Source organism: Ostrinia furnacalis, unplaced genomic scaffold (genome assembly GCF_004193835.3).
Source record: "Ostrinia furnacalis isolate ACB-3 unplaced genomic scaffold, ASM419383v2 OfSCF0694, whole genome shotgun sequence".
Taxonomy (NCBI): domain Eukaryota; kingdom Metazoa; phylum Arthropoda; class Insecta; order Lepidoptera; family Crambidae; genus Ostrinia; species Ostrinia furnacalis.
In genome coordinates, this window is record NW_021130933.1 from 1,876,232 (window position 1) to 1,891,736 (window position 15,505).

Below are 15,505 nucleotides of genomic sequence, written 5' to 3' on the forward strand. Positions count from 1 at the left end.
TTATTCTGGCAAACTTAACTACAACCGTTGAACTGTATTAAGTTATCGACAGGAAAGTACCTTGCACAAGATTCTGTTTATATAACATTTTTGTTATTTAATTTTAATGCTAAATGGGCAGTTATTATCATTTCAATTTAAAAATACATTTTTATCAATCGATATTGACATTGCGTTACCGGCTGTCGCTATTCGAAACAGACGACAGGACGTCCTTCCCGTTTAGATAAATGTAACGCATTACAAACATGCATACCAACTGTATGACATCCATTAGTAGTGCTAATGGACATTAACTAAGCGCGGCGTAAACCATCGGCTAAACAAGATTATCCACAACGAAGTTACAGGCGGTCGAAAATGGCCTGAATTGCTTCGAGAAAAGGATGGTACGGCCGTGCCGCTTTTTTGCTCGACTTGGTGGGGGCACTGCCGTGCCCCCAGATGTTAACGCTTATACTCAGTGTTATCATTATAAGGTTAATTTGGCGTTTGTTTCTTTTTAATTGTGTTGATTTTTTAGACATCTGTCTAACAAAATTAGATGAGAATTTAATTGGCTCGATTTATGTAGTAATTAAATTGGGTAGTTGACTCCATAAACCAGTACTTCATTAGTAGTCAATTGCGTTGGTGAAATGGTGTAGTCATCAGACTAACAATCTAAAAAGATTAGTGTTCTTTGACAGCTCTTAAAAAGTATGCCAATTTGTTGCTTGTATCCTCAATGAAAGTGGAATCAGCAGATAATAGTTCTGCTGATTCCACTTTCATTGAGCTGTATGCTAATATACCCTCAATTAATTCCAGACCCCACGTGGCTCTCGACGAATTTCGGCGTGATCGTTTGCATAGAATGCTCCGGTAGTCATCGGGAGCTAGGCGTCCACATATCCAGGATACAGTCGCTGACGCTGGACCGGCTGAGCACGTCGCAGCTGCTGCTGGCCAGACACATGGGCAACCAGATGTTCAACGAGGTCATGGAGAACACGCTGGATGACAGGGACAAGCTGACGCCCGAGAGCACCATGTAAGTGATAGTCAGGGAGCTAGCGTCCTCATATCCAGGATACAGTCGCTGACGCTGGACCGGCTGAGCACGTCGCAGCTGCTGCTGGCCAGACACATGGGCAACCAGATGTTCAACGAGGTCATGGAGAACACGCTGGATGACAGGGACAAGCTGACGCCTGAGAGCACTATGTAAGTGATAGTCAGGGAGCTAGCGTCCACATATCCAGGATACAGTCGCTGACGCTGGACCGGCTCAGCAAGTCACAGCTGCTGCTGGCCAGACACATGGGCAACCAGATTTTCAACGAAGTCATGGAGAACACGCTGGATGACAGGGAAAAGCTGACGCCCGAGAGCACCATGTAAGTGATAGTCAGGGAGCTACAAGTCCACATTTAGGTACATTCAATAAAGGACATAATGTTACTTCTAGTGACTGAGTTTCTCGCACTGTTACTTCTGAGCACTGACCCATTTGTTGTCCTGAAGCAGCAGTAGGGTTAAAGTAATACTGGGATGTGTAAAGGAGCTTGTTATAAGCCTACTGGCAATGTAAATCGCTGAAGGTGTGTGGTCCTTTGACCAACAACCGATTGATAACTGATTACGTCATTTATTCTTCAGGGAGGAGCGGCTAAGGTTCATCCGTGAGAAGTACGTGTATCGCGCGTGGGCCGCGCGGACCTGCTGCGACGCCGCCGAGCGCCTGTCTGAAGTGGAACACGCCGTCAACAACGGGCACTTGCAGAATCTCCTCCAGGCGTACGCTGAGGGCGCCGACCTCGCCGCGCCGCTGCCTTGCTCGGTACGTGCGTGACGTCACAACAGTATACAGTCTGTACTTACTAGCTGCTAGTGCAGACACTTTAGTACTAGTAATGAGCCTGTCCGAGGTGGAGCANAGCCGAAGGATTCCTGGACATATTCCATGCTGACGAGAACAAACCCCCGGCCAGGGTCAACTTGCTCACATGTCAGATTAAAGTCGCTGCTGATGATAAGAGGGCCTTCGATCTAGTCTCATGTGAGTAAAGAATATACCAGTAGGCCTAGGATGCGCCTCGCGATAACGGTTATCACTCCATTTTATCGATTTCGTCGATAAAGTATATCACGGAGCGCCCGTCAGGTGCTATTTTTTTCTTTCTGTATTTATTGGTGTTAGTATGTCCAGTTGAATATCTTCAAAATCTTTTATATCTAACGCAAGATTGTTTATTCCTACTATTCTCATTGAGTAAACATTTTTTGTTTCTTTTTATATTCCAATGATTTGATTGTTTATAATGCGAATTCTTTCGTTCAACAGCCATATGAATTTGATCATACGATTAACAGAAACACATCTGCTAAGCAAATAATGATGACCATCTGGCAAGCCTATTTATCGCTTGAGTAGTTTGGAGATGGCGCTATGTGAATGTGAAAGACGTTTTATTTTACACCACACAAAGCAAGAAAAGAAAGAAAATACACAATTTAGGCTATTTATTTACTCGTTTATGTTTTTCCAGACAACCGTACCTACCACTTTCAAGCTGAAGATGAAAACGAGCAGAGAGCTTGGACATCAGTCCTCATCAATTGCAAGGAGGGAGCCCTAATGAGGGCTTTCCACCAGCAGGCTGGCGAGAGCAACGATACGGGACACTCGCTCCTGGATCTCCAGAGGTCCATCATTAGAGCCGTCAGGTCTATGCCCGGGAATCAAGTCTGTGCTGACTGCGGTTCTACCAACGGTAAGCAAAGAAAGAATGAGACATGTATAGGCTTCTTAAGAGCATTTGACGATTTGCAAATACTAATTTAATTAGTCTAAACAAATAAAGATAATTTTGATTTTGACATCGTCATATTAAAATGCACATAAATACTAGGTAAAAGACGAGCATAATTATGGTCTACACCAGCGAAAAGACAATATGATATGGTATTAGATTATCGTTTTAAAATAAACGAGTGCTCAAGCTCAGAAGCCTGTAATAAAGAAACCGTACTACCAGCAGTGAACTAAATGAAGTTGATGATGTTGATTTATTCTAGAAAAATTAACCACAACCGTTGAACTGTATAAAGTTATCGGCAGGAAAGTACCATGCACAATATTCTGTTAATAACATCATGATGATGTATTGAACCATGTTAGTTATTTAATTTTAATGATAAATTCTCAGTTACTATCATTATAATTTAAAAATACATTTTTATCAATCGATATTGACATTGCGTTACCGGCTGTCGCTATTCGAAACAGACGACAGGACGTCCTTCCCGTTTAGATAAATGTAACGCATTACAAACATGCATACCAACTGTATGACATCCATTAGTAGTGCTAATGGACATTAACTAAGCGCGGCGTAAACCATCGACTAAACAAGATGTTAACGCTTATACTCAGTGTTATAATTAGGCGTTTGTTTCTTTTTAATTGTGTCTAATAAAATTAGATGAGAATTTAATTGGCTAGATTTATGTAGTAATTAAATTGGGTAGTTGACTCCATAAACAGTACTTCAATCATCATTATAATCTGCCTTACTTTTATATTCGTGCCTAATTTTAGTAGTCAATTCAGTCAATTGACTCGGCGAAATGGTGTAGTCATCAGTCAGCTCAGACTCCCAATCCAAAAAGATTGTTTTTTTTTACAGTCCTTAAAAAGTAAGCTTTTGTCGTTGGTTTCTACTAGCCTATCATATTCTGCTGATCCCACTTTCATTGAGCTGATATGCTAATATACCCTCAATTAATTCCAGACCCCACATGGCTCTCAACGAACTTTGGCGTAATCGTCTGCATAGAATGCTCCGGCAGTCACAGGGAGCTAGGCGTCCACATATCCAGGATACAGTCGCTGACGCTGGACCGGCTGAGCACGTCGCAGCTGCTGCTGGCCAGACACATGGGCAACCAGATGTTCAACGAGGTCATGGAGAACACGCTGGACGACAGGGACAAACTCACGCCAGAGAGCACCATGTAAGTGATAGTCCCGGGAGCTAGCGTCCACACATCTAGGATACATTCAGTAAAGGACATAATCTTAAGTTCTAGTGACTGAATTTCTTGCACTGTTTCTTCTGAGCACTGGCCCATTTGTTGTCCTGAAGCAGCAGTAGGGTTAAAGTAATACTGGGGTGTGTAAAGGAGCTTTTTATAAGCCTACTGGCAATGTAAATCGCTGAAGGTGTGTGGTCCTTTGACCATCAACCGATTGATAACTGATTACGTCATTTATTCTTCAGGGAGGAGCGGCTAAGGTTCATCCGTGAGAAGTACGTGTATCGCGCGTGGGCCGCGCGGACCTGCTGCGACGCCGCCGAGCGCCTGTCCGAGGTGGAGCACGCCGTCAACAACGGGCACCTGCAGAACCTCCTCCAGGCGTACGCCGAGGGCGCCGACCTCGCCGCGCCGCTGCCTTGCTCGGTACGTGCGTGACGTCACTAGTAGTGAGCCTATCTGAGGTGGAGCACGCCGTCAACAACGGACACCAGCAGGCGTACGCCGAGGGCGCTGACCTCGCCGCGCCGCTGCCTTGCTCGGTACGCATGACGTCACAACAGTATACAGTACTTACTAGCTGCTAGTGCAGACACTAGTACTATTAGTGAGCCGGTCTGAGGTGGAGCAAGCCGTCAACAACGGACACCTGCAGAACCTCCTCCAGGCGTACGCTGAAGACGTCACATTGAAGTATTATAAGCCCCGAGTTTATAAGCGGCACCAACGTTCTGCAGAAACTCCTTCAGGAATATGCCGAGGACGCCGATCTTCTCGGTACGCGTTAACGTCACTGGACCACTAGTCCCGAGCGCACAAATTTACTTATGAATCTCCTCCAGGCGTACGTATAATCCCAATGAAACAATAATAATCTCTCTACGCTCAATAATGTATTGAACTGTTCCTGTATTTTGTGTTCAGAAAAAAATCATATTGCATAAACTCAATCTTGGCACATAGTTTAACAGAAGACTGTTTCGTCACAGGCAATTTTTTATCTTACAGGACTGCGGAGAAACTGCTCTCCACCTCGCCATATCTCGAGAGCTTGGCGATGGCTCCTGCCTCCACATAGTCGATTTTCTAGTCCAAAACGGCGGTTCAACGCTCCTCGATAAGACTACGTCCAGTGGCATGACCGCCTTACATCTGTGCGCGGCCACGGACAGAACTGAACCTATGAAGTTGTTGCTCAAAGCCGGGGCCGATAACACGCTCAAGGATGGCAGCGGGAGAACCGCTTTGCAAATTGCCAGGCAGATGGGACATCATGCGTGTCAGGAGTTGGTAAGTTATCGCTGGTTTTGGGTTTCAATTGTTTAATCAGCCTTTAGTTTTAAATCTGCCTATTAATGCTGCTTAATAAAGACCTTTAGTCTTCGTTGTAGGATGATGATAATTTACTAGGGGGAAAGGAGATTCTTTAATTTATTGTTTATTTTTTTCAGTTGGAGAATGTCGATAAACGAGAGAAGAGTATGTTTGAAAACATAAATATAGACTGGAACCTATCACATGACGATGGTTCAACAGATTTCTCCGACGACGATACTGTTATTGACGAGCGGGTAAGCCTCTATTCCTGTTCTTTATTATGCTTCGCATTGCTTTTAAGATGCTACTTGAAGACCGAAGCTTTATGTATGGGTGAAATCCCCAATGATGAGTCCAGACGTGTTTTGTATATGGAAAATGACAAATCATAAGGTTTGGTGCTTTATCATCATCAAATCAGTTGCAGAAGAGTCGGGAACAGTCTAAACACTGTGATATGCCATACGTTTTAAGACCTACAGTATTCAAGACTTTGTCCTTGTGTTATTTCCAGCAAAATGGTAGCGTAACTCCCGAGAAGAAGTGCCCCCGATCTCGGCCTCCTTCATACGCTGGAGGCGCTGTAGTCTGCACCGTATCCAGCGTGTTAGGCGCCGGGGGCGGAGGCGAACGCTCCGCGGGGGGCGGGGACTCGCCCGTGCTGCGTTCGAGGTCATCGACCTGCGACTCGCTGCACCATGCCCCGCCCACTCCTACTACGCTGCCGAGGAAGCCTAACGTCTGTGAGTCTCAGTTAGATATCGATCTAGGTCTCGTATGCTGGAGGCGCCGTGGTTTGTATCGTATACAGCGTGTTAGCCGCCGGGGGCGGAGGCGAACGCTCCGCGGGAGGCGGGGACTCGCCCGTGCTGCGCTCGCGGTCATCGACCTGCAACTCACTGCATCATGCCCCGCCCACTCTTACTACCCTGCCTAGGAAGCCTAACGTCTGTGAGTATCAATTAGATATGTATCTAGATCTCGTATGCTGTGCTGGAGGCGCTGTAGTCTGCACCGTATCGAGCGTGTTAGCCGCCGGGGGTGGGGGCGAACGCTCCGCGGGGGGCGGGGACTCGCCCGTGCTGCGTTCGAGGTCATCGACCTGCGACTCGCTGCACCATGCCCCGCCCACTCCTACTACATTGCCAAGGAAGCCTAACGTCTGTGAGTATCAGTTAGATATGTATCTAGGTCTCGTATGCTGGAGGCGCCGTAGTCTGCACTGTATCGAGCGTGTTAGGCGCCGGGGGTGGGGGCGAACGCTCCGCGGGGGGCGGGGACTCGCCCGTGCTGCGCTCGCGGTCATCGACCTGCGACTCGCTGCATCATGCCCCGCCCACTCCTACTACATTGCCAAGGAAGCCTAACGTCTGTGAGTGTAAATTTAGCTGGTGATCTAAGCATCTGTTGTGTGCTGAAGGGGCCGTAGTTTACAACGTTTCCAGCGTGCTAGGGACGCGGAAACTCGCCCGTCCTGCGCTCGCGGTCATCGACCTGCGACTCGCTGCATCATGCCCCGCCCACTCCTACTACATTGCCAAGGAAGCCTAACGTCTGTGAGTGTAATTTAGCTGGTGATCTAGGCATCTGTTGTACGCTGGAGGCGCTGTTATATGCAAGCATCCAGTGTACTAGGAACGCGGAAACTGGCCCGTGCTGCGCTCGCGGTCATCGACCTGCGACTCGCTGCATCACGCCCCGCCCACTCCTACTACGCTGCCTAGGAAGCCTAACGTCTGTGAGTATCAGTTAGATATCGATCTAGGTCTCGTACGCTGGAGGCGCTGTAGTCTGCACCGTATCGAGCGTGCTAGGCGCCGGGGGAGGGGGCGAGCGCTCCGCGGGGGGCGGGGACTCGCCCGTGCTGCGTTCGAGGTCATCGACCTGCGACTCGCTGCACCATGCCCCGCCCACTCCTACTACATTGCCAAGGAAGCCTAACGTCTGTGAGTATTATTTAGCTGGTGATCTAAGCATCTGTTGTGTGCTGTGCACCGTTTCCAGCGTGCTAGGGACGCGGGAACTCGCCCGTGCTACGCTCTCGGTCATCGACCTGCGACTCGCTGCATCATGCCCCGCCCACTCCTACTACCCTGCCAAGGAAGCCTAACGTCTGTGAGTGTTATTTAGCTAGTGATCCCTAGATCACTACCTACATCTGTTATATGCACGCATCCAGTGTTACTATGGGCGCGGGGAATCTCCTGTGCTGCGCTCGAGTTCATCGACCTGCGACTCGCTGCACCATGCCCCGCCCACTCCTACTACATTGCCAAGGAAGCCAAACTTCTGTAAGTATCAGTTAGATGTCCATCTAATGCCCGTTTTCACCATCAATCCCTAATTTTTAAGTGACCCCTATTAAAACAAATTCTTGTTATGTGTTACCGTAGGGGTCATTTAAAAATTAGGAATTGATGGTGAAAATGGTCATAAGTCTCCGTGTATGCAGGAGGTGCCGTAAGTACTGTGTGCAGCGTGCTTTACTCGACACAGGGGGTGGGGGCAAGCGCTTCTCCGCTGCGACATTCTCAAAATCGATCCCGAAACACCTTTGAACACATTTAAAAGGTTCAAGTCTTATTATGTAGTTAAAGATAACTTAGCAATTATAATTAAGGTGGACCGACGACATCGTAAAGGTAGCAGGGAAGCGGTGGACGCAGGCCGCTACCAATCGATCAACGTGGAAAGCATTGGGGGAGGTCTATGTTCAGCAGTGGACGTCCTATGGCTGAAATGATGATGATGATAGCAATTAGCAATGAGGGCTATCGTTTTAGCGCTCACCAGTTAGGGCCACTGTAGAGTAAGGTCCTGTCACTTGTTAGTAGCGAAGACAGTGGCACTAATTGGTGAAAGTGGTAGGAGGACTATCGTATTTGCACTCATCAAGATGGCGCCATTGTTAGAGTAAGGTCCTGTCAATCGCCAGGGGTGCCAACTGTTAAGTATAAAAACGATAGCCCTCATTGAATATTTATGATGTATTCTTTGTACCGTTTCAGATAACATTGGAAGTTTGAAGAAGAGGGCAGCGCCCCTGCCGCCAGCCGTGGCCCTGTCGCACCCGCCGCCACACCCGCGGTCGACGCCGTCGCCGTCCGCCGACAGCGCACGATCGTTACACGGTAAGCATATAACATTTTTGATGACTACCAATCAATAGAAGTTCTTATTGTAATTTGAGGGCTTAGTGTGAGTTTACATACATCAAACGCGCTCACTAGTGAGCGCGTCAAAAAATTTATGACGGATTGTACAGCGCCCCTAGCGGGAAACGTTCAAAAACTAAAATTTTCATACATTTTTTAAACGCGCATTTGTTTTTTTTTGACATATCTGTCAATGTCATGTCAAAAATAACCAATCATGCAGCATTTGGACCTCGCGTCTAGGGCTTCCAATCCCGCAATACCGAGATCTCGGTATTCCGGGATCCCGCATCATTTTTTAGTCCCGCGTGCTGCGGGATTACGGGTGCAGGTTCCCGCGGGATTTGCGGGACTGTAAAGAAACATGCGCACGACCATTCGCGACCGCGATTCGTGTAATTACTGTGCGTCAAATGACGATGAAACATATTTACTTCGAAAACAAATTACAGAATTCGTCATGAGAATGAAGTTCGGCATTTTAAATTCACTTGAGATGGAGAGCAATGCCGAGGAAGGTCTTCTTCAAGGGACAAACAACTGTGAAGTTTCGCCATCCGATCCTGATACAAGAGGAGTTGGAGTCAACTATATCATCAGTATGTAACGTAATTTGCCCGTCACCATCTCGAGCTAACAGTCTCAAATCGATCATAAAAAAAGAAATTACTCTTTATGAGTCCGGAGGGTCAATGGGGAAATATCTCACACATATACAGGGTGTCCCGTAATGTAACGTCAAGCCGGAACTGGGTGTTGAGGCAAGTTGTGCTGGTTATCAGAAAAATATAAAAAAAAATCTATGTGGCATATTTTAAAAATAATAGGCATTTAAAAAAAATCAAAAAATTCTACTCCAGGTGACGGTCCTTTTGCTCGTGTTGCCACAAATCTTCACTTTTTCCAAATTTTTTTTTTGTTATGTAACCCTGAATAATGCTTCTCTAAATTGTTATCAAAATTACAAAACCAGCTGCTCCAGCTTGGATGAAAAAAATACATTATTCCCAAAAAAAATTTCAAAATAAAAATTTTGCCTAGTTTAAACTGACTGTACTGTAAAAAAAATGTACTACGCGAGTGTGGCAAGTGACGTCATAATTTGGCGCATTTAGTAAGGATTCCAAAATGGTATAACACATGGTAAATTTTTGCTGTAATTGTCGACAATATTTGGTTTTTTGGAAATAGTCTCGTTTTTAACTTTATCTACCTTGGTTAAAAATTATTATTCTAATGTGCCCAAAATTCAAGTTTCTGTGACTGACTACCGTACAGTCAGTCACAGAAACTTTTGTTACCATGACAGTAATTAGTAGTTGCCATAGGTACTGTGACAAAAGCCACCCGTGCGCGCGCGCCTTTACTACCTGCTCTGCCTGCACTTGTATTTGGTAACAGGGATAATAAGGATATGAAGTTTCGGTTATGGATACGGTTACGGATATTAGAATAATATTATACCGGTTTCGGTTACGGTCACGGATATGAAATCATTTCAGATTATCCGAAAGTCTCGGATAATTTCGGTTACGGAATTATTAGAATTTCAAAAATGTAGGTATAATACAAATAGCAAGATGCTGACNATATTGTGCACTTTATTCAGCACAGATTAAACAAGCTAAATGACAAATAGAATAGATTGAAATGACAGATTGCACTTGAATTACCCTACAGATGCAATAGAGTCGGGAACGGTCTACACACTGTGGTGCGGCATACGTTTTATCCGCACAAAATGTTGTTGTCCAGAACAGCAGTGACTAGTGATGTTAAGATCTACTGTAACAGTATTCTAGACTTTGTCCTTGTGTTATTTCTAGCAAAATGGTAGCGTAACTCCAGAGAAGAAGTGCCCCCGATCTCGGCCTCCTTCATACGCTGGAGGCGCTGTGGTCTGCACCGTATCCAGCGTGTTAGCCGCCGGGGGTGGGGGCGAACGCTCCGCGGGGGGCGGGGACTCGCCCGTGCTGCGTTCGAGGTCATCGACCTGCGACTCTCTGCACCATGCCCCGCCCACACCTACTACGCTGCCTAGGAAGCCTAACGTCTGTGAGTATTAGTTAGCTGGTGATCTAAGCATTTGTTGTGTGCTGAAGGGGCCGTAGTATACACCGTTTCCAGCGTGCTAGGGACACGGAAACTCACCCGTGCTACGCTCTCGGTCATCGACCTGCGACTCGCTGCACCATGCCCCGCCCACTCCTACTACATTGCCAAGGAAGCCTAACGTCTGTGAGTATTAGAGGTCGATCAACGCCTCCATAGTACACTACAGGCGCCGTAGTGTGCACTGTATCCAGCGTGTTAGCCGCAGGGGGCGGGGGCGAACGCTCCGCGGGGGGAGGGGACTCACCCGTGCTGCGCTCGCGGTCATCGACCTGCGACTCGCTGCATCATGCCCCACCCACTCCTACTACATTGCCAAGGAAGCATCTGTATTACGCTGGAGGCGCCGTTATATGCACGCATCCAGTGTACTGGGGACGCGGGGACTCGCCCGTGCTGACTGCTGCGCTCGCGGTCATCGACCTGCGACTCGCTGCACCATGCCCTGCCCACTCCTACTACCCTGCCTAGGAAGCCTAACGTCTGTGAGTATTATTTAGCTAGTGATCTAAGCATCTGTTGTGTGCTGAAGGGGCCGTAGTATACACCGTTTCCAGCGTGCTAGGGACGCGGAAACTCACCCGTGCTGCGCCTGCGGTCATCGACCTGTGACTCGCTGCACCATGCCCCGCCCACTCCTACTACGTTGCCGAGGAAGCCTAACGTCTGTGAGTATTAGTTAGATATCGATCTAGGTCTCTGTAGAGGCTCCGTAATAAATACCGCGTAGAGCGTGTTAGGCGAAGAGGGCGGGGGCGAACGCTCCGCGGGGGGTGGGGACTCGCCCGTGCTGCGCTCGCGGTCATCGACCTGCGACTCGCTGCTCCACGCCCCGCCCACTCCTACTACGCTGCCGAGGAAGCCTAACGTCTGTGAGTATCAGTTAGATATCGATCTAGGTCTCGTATGCTGGAGGCGCTGTAGTCTGCACCGTATCGAGCGTGTTAGGCGCCGGGGGCGGGGGCGAACGCTCCGCGGGGGGCGGGGACTCGCCCGTGCTGCGTTCGAGGTCATCGACCGTGCTGCGTTCGAGGTCATCGACCTGCGACTCGCTGCACCACGCCCCGCCTACTCCTACTACCCTGCCGAGGAAGCCTAACGTCTGTGAGTGTTAGAGGTCGATCTAGGCCTCCGTAGTACACTACAGGCGCTGTAGTGTGTCCCGTATCGAGCGTGCTAGGCGCCGGGGGTGGGGGCGAACGCTCCGCGGGGGGCGGGGACTCGCCCGTGCTGCGCTCGCGGTCATCGACCTGCGACTCGCTGCACCATGCCCCGCCCACTCCTACTACATTGCCAAGGAAGCCTAACGTCTGTGAGTGTTATTTAGCTGGTGATCTAAGCATCTGCAGTTGTGTACTGAACGGGCCGTAGTATACACCGTTTCCAGCGTGCTAGGGACACTCACCCGTGCTGCGCTCGCGGTCATCGACCTGCGACTCGCTGCACCACGCCCCGCCCACTCCTACTACATTGCCGAGGAAGCCTAACGTCTGTGAGTGTTATTTAGCTAGTGATCTAGGCATCTGTTGTACGCTGGAGGCGCTGTTATATGCAAGCATCCAGTGTACTAGGAACGCGGAAACTGGCCCGTGCTACGCTCTCGGTCATCGACCTGCGACTCGCTGCTCCACGCCCCGCCCACTCCTACTACGCTGCCGAGGAAGCCTAACGTCTGTGAGTATCAGTTAGATGTCGATCTAGGTCTCGTATGCTGGAGGCGCTGTAGTCTGCACCGTATCGAGCGTGTTAGGCGCCGGGGGCGGGGGCGAACGCTCCGCGGGGGGCGGGGACTCGCCCGTGCTGCGTTCGAGGTCATCGACCGTGCTGCGTTCGAGGTCATCGACCTGCGACTCGCTGCACCACGCCCCGCCTACTCCTACTACCCTGCCGAGGAAGCCTAACGTCTGTGAGTGTTAGAGGTCGATCTAGGCCTCCGTAGTACACTACAGGCGCTGTAGTGTGTCCCGTATCGAGCGTGCTAGGCGCCGGGGGTGGGGGCGAACGCTCCGCGGGGGGCGGGGACTCGCCCGTGCTGCGCTCGCGGTCATCGACCTGCGACTCGCTGCACCATGCCCCGCCCACTCCTACTACATTGCCAAGGAAGCCTAACGTCTGTGAGTGTTATTTAGCTGGTGATCTAAGCATCTGCAGTTGTGTACTGAACGGGCCGTAGTATACACCGTTTCCAGCGTGCTAGGGACACTCACCCGTGCTGCGCTCGCGGTCATCGACCTGCGACTCGCTGCACCACGCCCCGCCTACTCCTACTACTTTGCCGAGGAAGCCTAACGTCTGTGAGTGTTATTTAGCTGGTGATCTAAGCATCTGTTGTGTACTGAAGGGGCCGTAGTATACACCGTTTCCAGCGTGCTAGGGACACGGAAACTCACCCGTGCTGCGCTCGCGGTCATCGACCTGCGACTCGCTGCACCATGCCCCGCCCACTCCTACTACATTGCCGAGGAAGCCTAACGTCTGTGAGTGTTATTTAGCTAGTGATCTAGGCATCTGTTGTACGCTGGAGGCGCTGTTATATGCAAGCATCCAGTGTACTAGGAACGCGGAAACTGGCCCGTGCTACGCTCTCGGTCATCGACCTGCGACTCGCTGCTCCACGCCCCGCCCACTCCTACTACGCTGCCGAGGAAGCCTAACGTCTGTGAGTATCAGTTAGATGTCGATCTAGGTCTCGCTGGAGGCGCTGTAGTCTGCACCGTATCCAGCGTGCTAGGCGCCGGGGGCGGAGGCGAACGCTCCGCGGGGGGCGGGGATTCGCCCGTGCTGCGCTCGCGGTCATCGACCTGCGACTCGCTGCACCATGCCCCGCCCACTCCTACTACATTGCCGAGGAAGCCTAACGTCTGTGAGTATTAGAGGTCGATCGCCTCCATAGTACACTACAGGCGCTGCTGTAGTCTGCACTGTATCCAGCGTGTTAGCCGCCGGGGGCGGAGGCGAACGCTCCGCGGGAGGCGGGGACTCGCCCGTGCTGCGCTCGCGGTCATTGACCTGCAACTCACTGCATCATGCCCCGCCCACTCTTACTACCCTGCCTAGGAAGCCTAACGTCTGTGAGTATCAATTAGATATGTATCTAGATCTCGTATGCTGTGCTGGAGGCGCTGTGGTCTGCACTCTATCGAGCGTGTTAGGCGCCGGGGGTGGGGGCGAACGCTCCGCGGGGGGAGGGGACTCGCTTGTGCTGCGTTCGAGGTCATCGACCTGTGACTCGCTGCTCCACGCCCCGCCCACTCCTACTACGCTGCCGAGGAAGCCTAACGTCTGTGAGTCTCAGTTAGATATCGATCTAGGTCTCGTATGCTGGAGGCGCCGTGGTTTGTATCGTATACAGCGTGCTAGGCGCCGGGGATGGGGGCGAACGCTCCGCGGGGGGAGGGGACTCGCCTGTGCTGCGCTCGCGGTCATCGACCTGCGACTCGCTGCACCATGCCCCGCCCACTCCTACTACATTGCCAAGGAAGCCTAACGTCTGTGAGTATTATTTAGCTGGTGATTTAAGCATCTGTTGTACGCTGGAGGCGCCGTTATATGCACGCATCCAATGTACTGGGGACTCGGGGAATCTCTTGTGCTGCGCTCGCGGTCATCGACCTGCGACTCGCTGCACCACGCCCCGCCCACTCCTACTACGCTACCTAGCAAGCCTAACGTCTGTGAGTATTAGTTAGATATCGATCTAGGCCTCCGTAGTACAGTACAGGCGCTGTAGTGTGTCCCGTATCGAGCGTGCTAGGCGCCGGGGGCGGGGGCGAGCGCTCCGCGGGGGGCGGGGACTCGCCCGTGCTGCGCTCGCGGTCATCGACCTGCGACTCGCTGCACCACGCCCCGCCCACTCCTACTACGCTGCCGAGGAAGCCTAACGTCTGTGAGTGTAATTTAGCTGGTGATCTAAGCATCTGTTGTGTGCTGAAGGGGCCGTAGTATACACCGTTTCCAGCGTGCTAGGGACACGGAAACTCACCCGTGCTGCGCTCCCGGTCATCGACCTGCGACTCGCTGCACCATGCCCCGCCCACTCCTACTGTGTTGTCGAGGAAGCCTAACGTCTGTATTAGAGGTAGATCTAGGCCTCCATAGTACACTACAGGCGCCGTAGTGTGTACTGTATGAGCGCTCCGCGGAGGGCGGGGACTCGCCCGTGCTGCGCTCGCGGTCATCGATCTGCGACTCGCTGCATCACGCCCCGCCCACTCCTACTACACTGCCGAGGAAGCCTAACGTCTGTGAGTATCAGTTAGATATCGATCTAGGTCTCGCTGGAGGCGCCGTGGTCTGCACCGTATCGAGCGTGTTAGGCGCCGGGGGCGGGGGCGAGCGCTCCGCGGGGGGCGGGGACTCGCCCGTGCTGCGCTCGCGGTCATCGACCTGCGACTCTCTGCACCACGCCCCGCCCACTCCTACTACGCTGCCTAGGAAGCCTAACGTCTGTGAGTATTAGAGGTCGATCAACGCCTCCATAGTACACTACAGGCACCGTAGTCTGCACCGTATCGAGCGTGTTAGCCGCCGGGGGTGGGGGCGAACGCTCCGCGGGGGGCGGGGACTCGCCCGTGCTGCGCTCGCGGTCATCGACCTGCGACTCGCTGCACCATGCCCCGCCCACTCCTACTACATTGCCAAGGAAGCCTAACGTCTGTGAGTATTATTTAGCTGGTGATCTAAGCATCTGTTGTGTGCTGTGCACCGTTTCCAGCGTGCTAGGGACGCGGGAACTCGCCCGTGCTACGCTCTCGGTCATCGACCTGCGACTCGCTGCATCATGCCCCGCCCACTCCTACTACCCTGCCTAGGAAGCCTAACGTCTGTGAGTATGAGTTAGCTGGTGATCTAGGCATCTGTTGTACGCTGGAGGCGCCGTTATATGCACGCATCCAGCGTGC

The 15,505-nt window shown here is 51.0% G+C and overlaps 1 protein-coding gene across 4 annotated transcripts in view; it reads left to right on the forward strand.

Annotated features, from left to right (window-relative positions):
• Window positions 1–15,505, forward strand: part of Asap (ArfGAP domain of ASAP) — a 58,003-nt gene that overhangs the window by 35,284 nt on the left and 7,214 nt on the right. The window contains exons 7-15 of one of the 4 annotated variants that reach the window (XM_028323783.1): window positions 1,920–2,041; window positions 2,532–2,756; window positions 3,777–3,999; window positions 4,266–4,446; window positions 5,029–5,310; window positions 5,472–5,591; window positions 5,852–6,080; window positions 8,346–8,468; window positions 8,945–9,195. In XM_028323783.1, the coding sequence (XP_028179584.1) occupies window positions 1,920–2,041; window positions 2,532–2,756; window positions 3,777–3,999; window positions 4,266–4,446; window positions 5,029–5,310; window positions 5,472–5,591; window positions 5,852–6,080; window positions 8,346–8,468; window positions 8,945–9,099 (1,660 nt within the window). In that variant the 3' untranslated portion in view covers window positions 9,100–9,195. Of the gene's footprint in view, window positions 1–810; window positions 1,034–1,641; window positions 1,823–1,919; window positions 2,042–2,531; window positions 2,757–3,776; window positions 4,000–4,265; window positions 4,447–5,028; window positions 5,311–5,471; window positions 5,592–5,851; window positions 6,081–8,345; window positions 8,469–8,944; window positions 9,196–10,318; window positions 10,548–15,505 lie in introns of those variants that run through there. The other 3 variants (XM_028323784.1, XM_028323782.1, XM_028323780.1) reach the window with 3 other exon arrangements.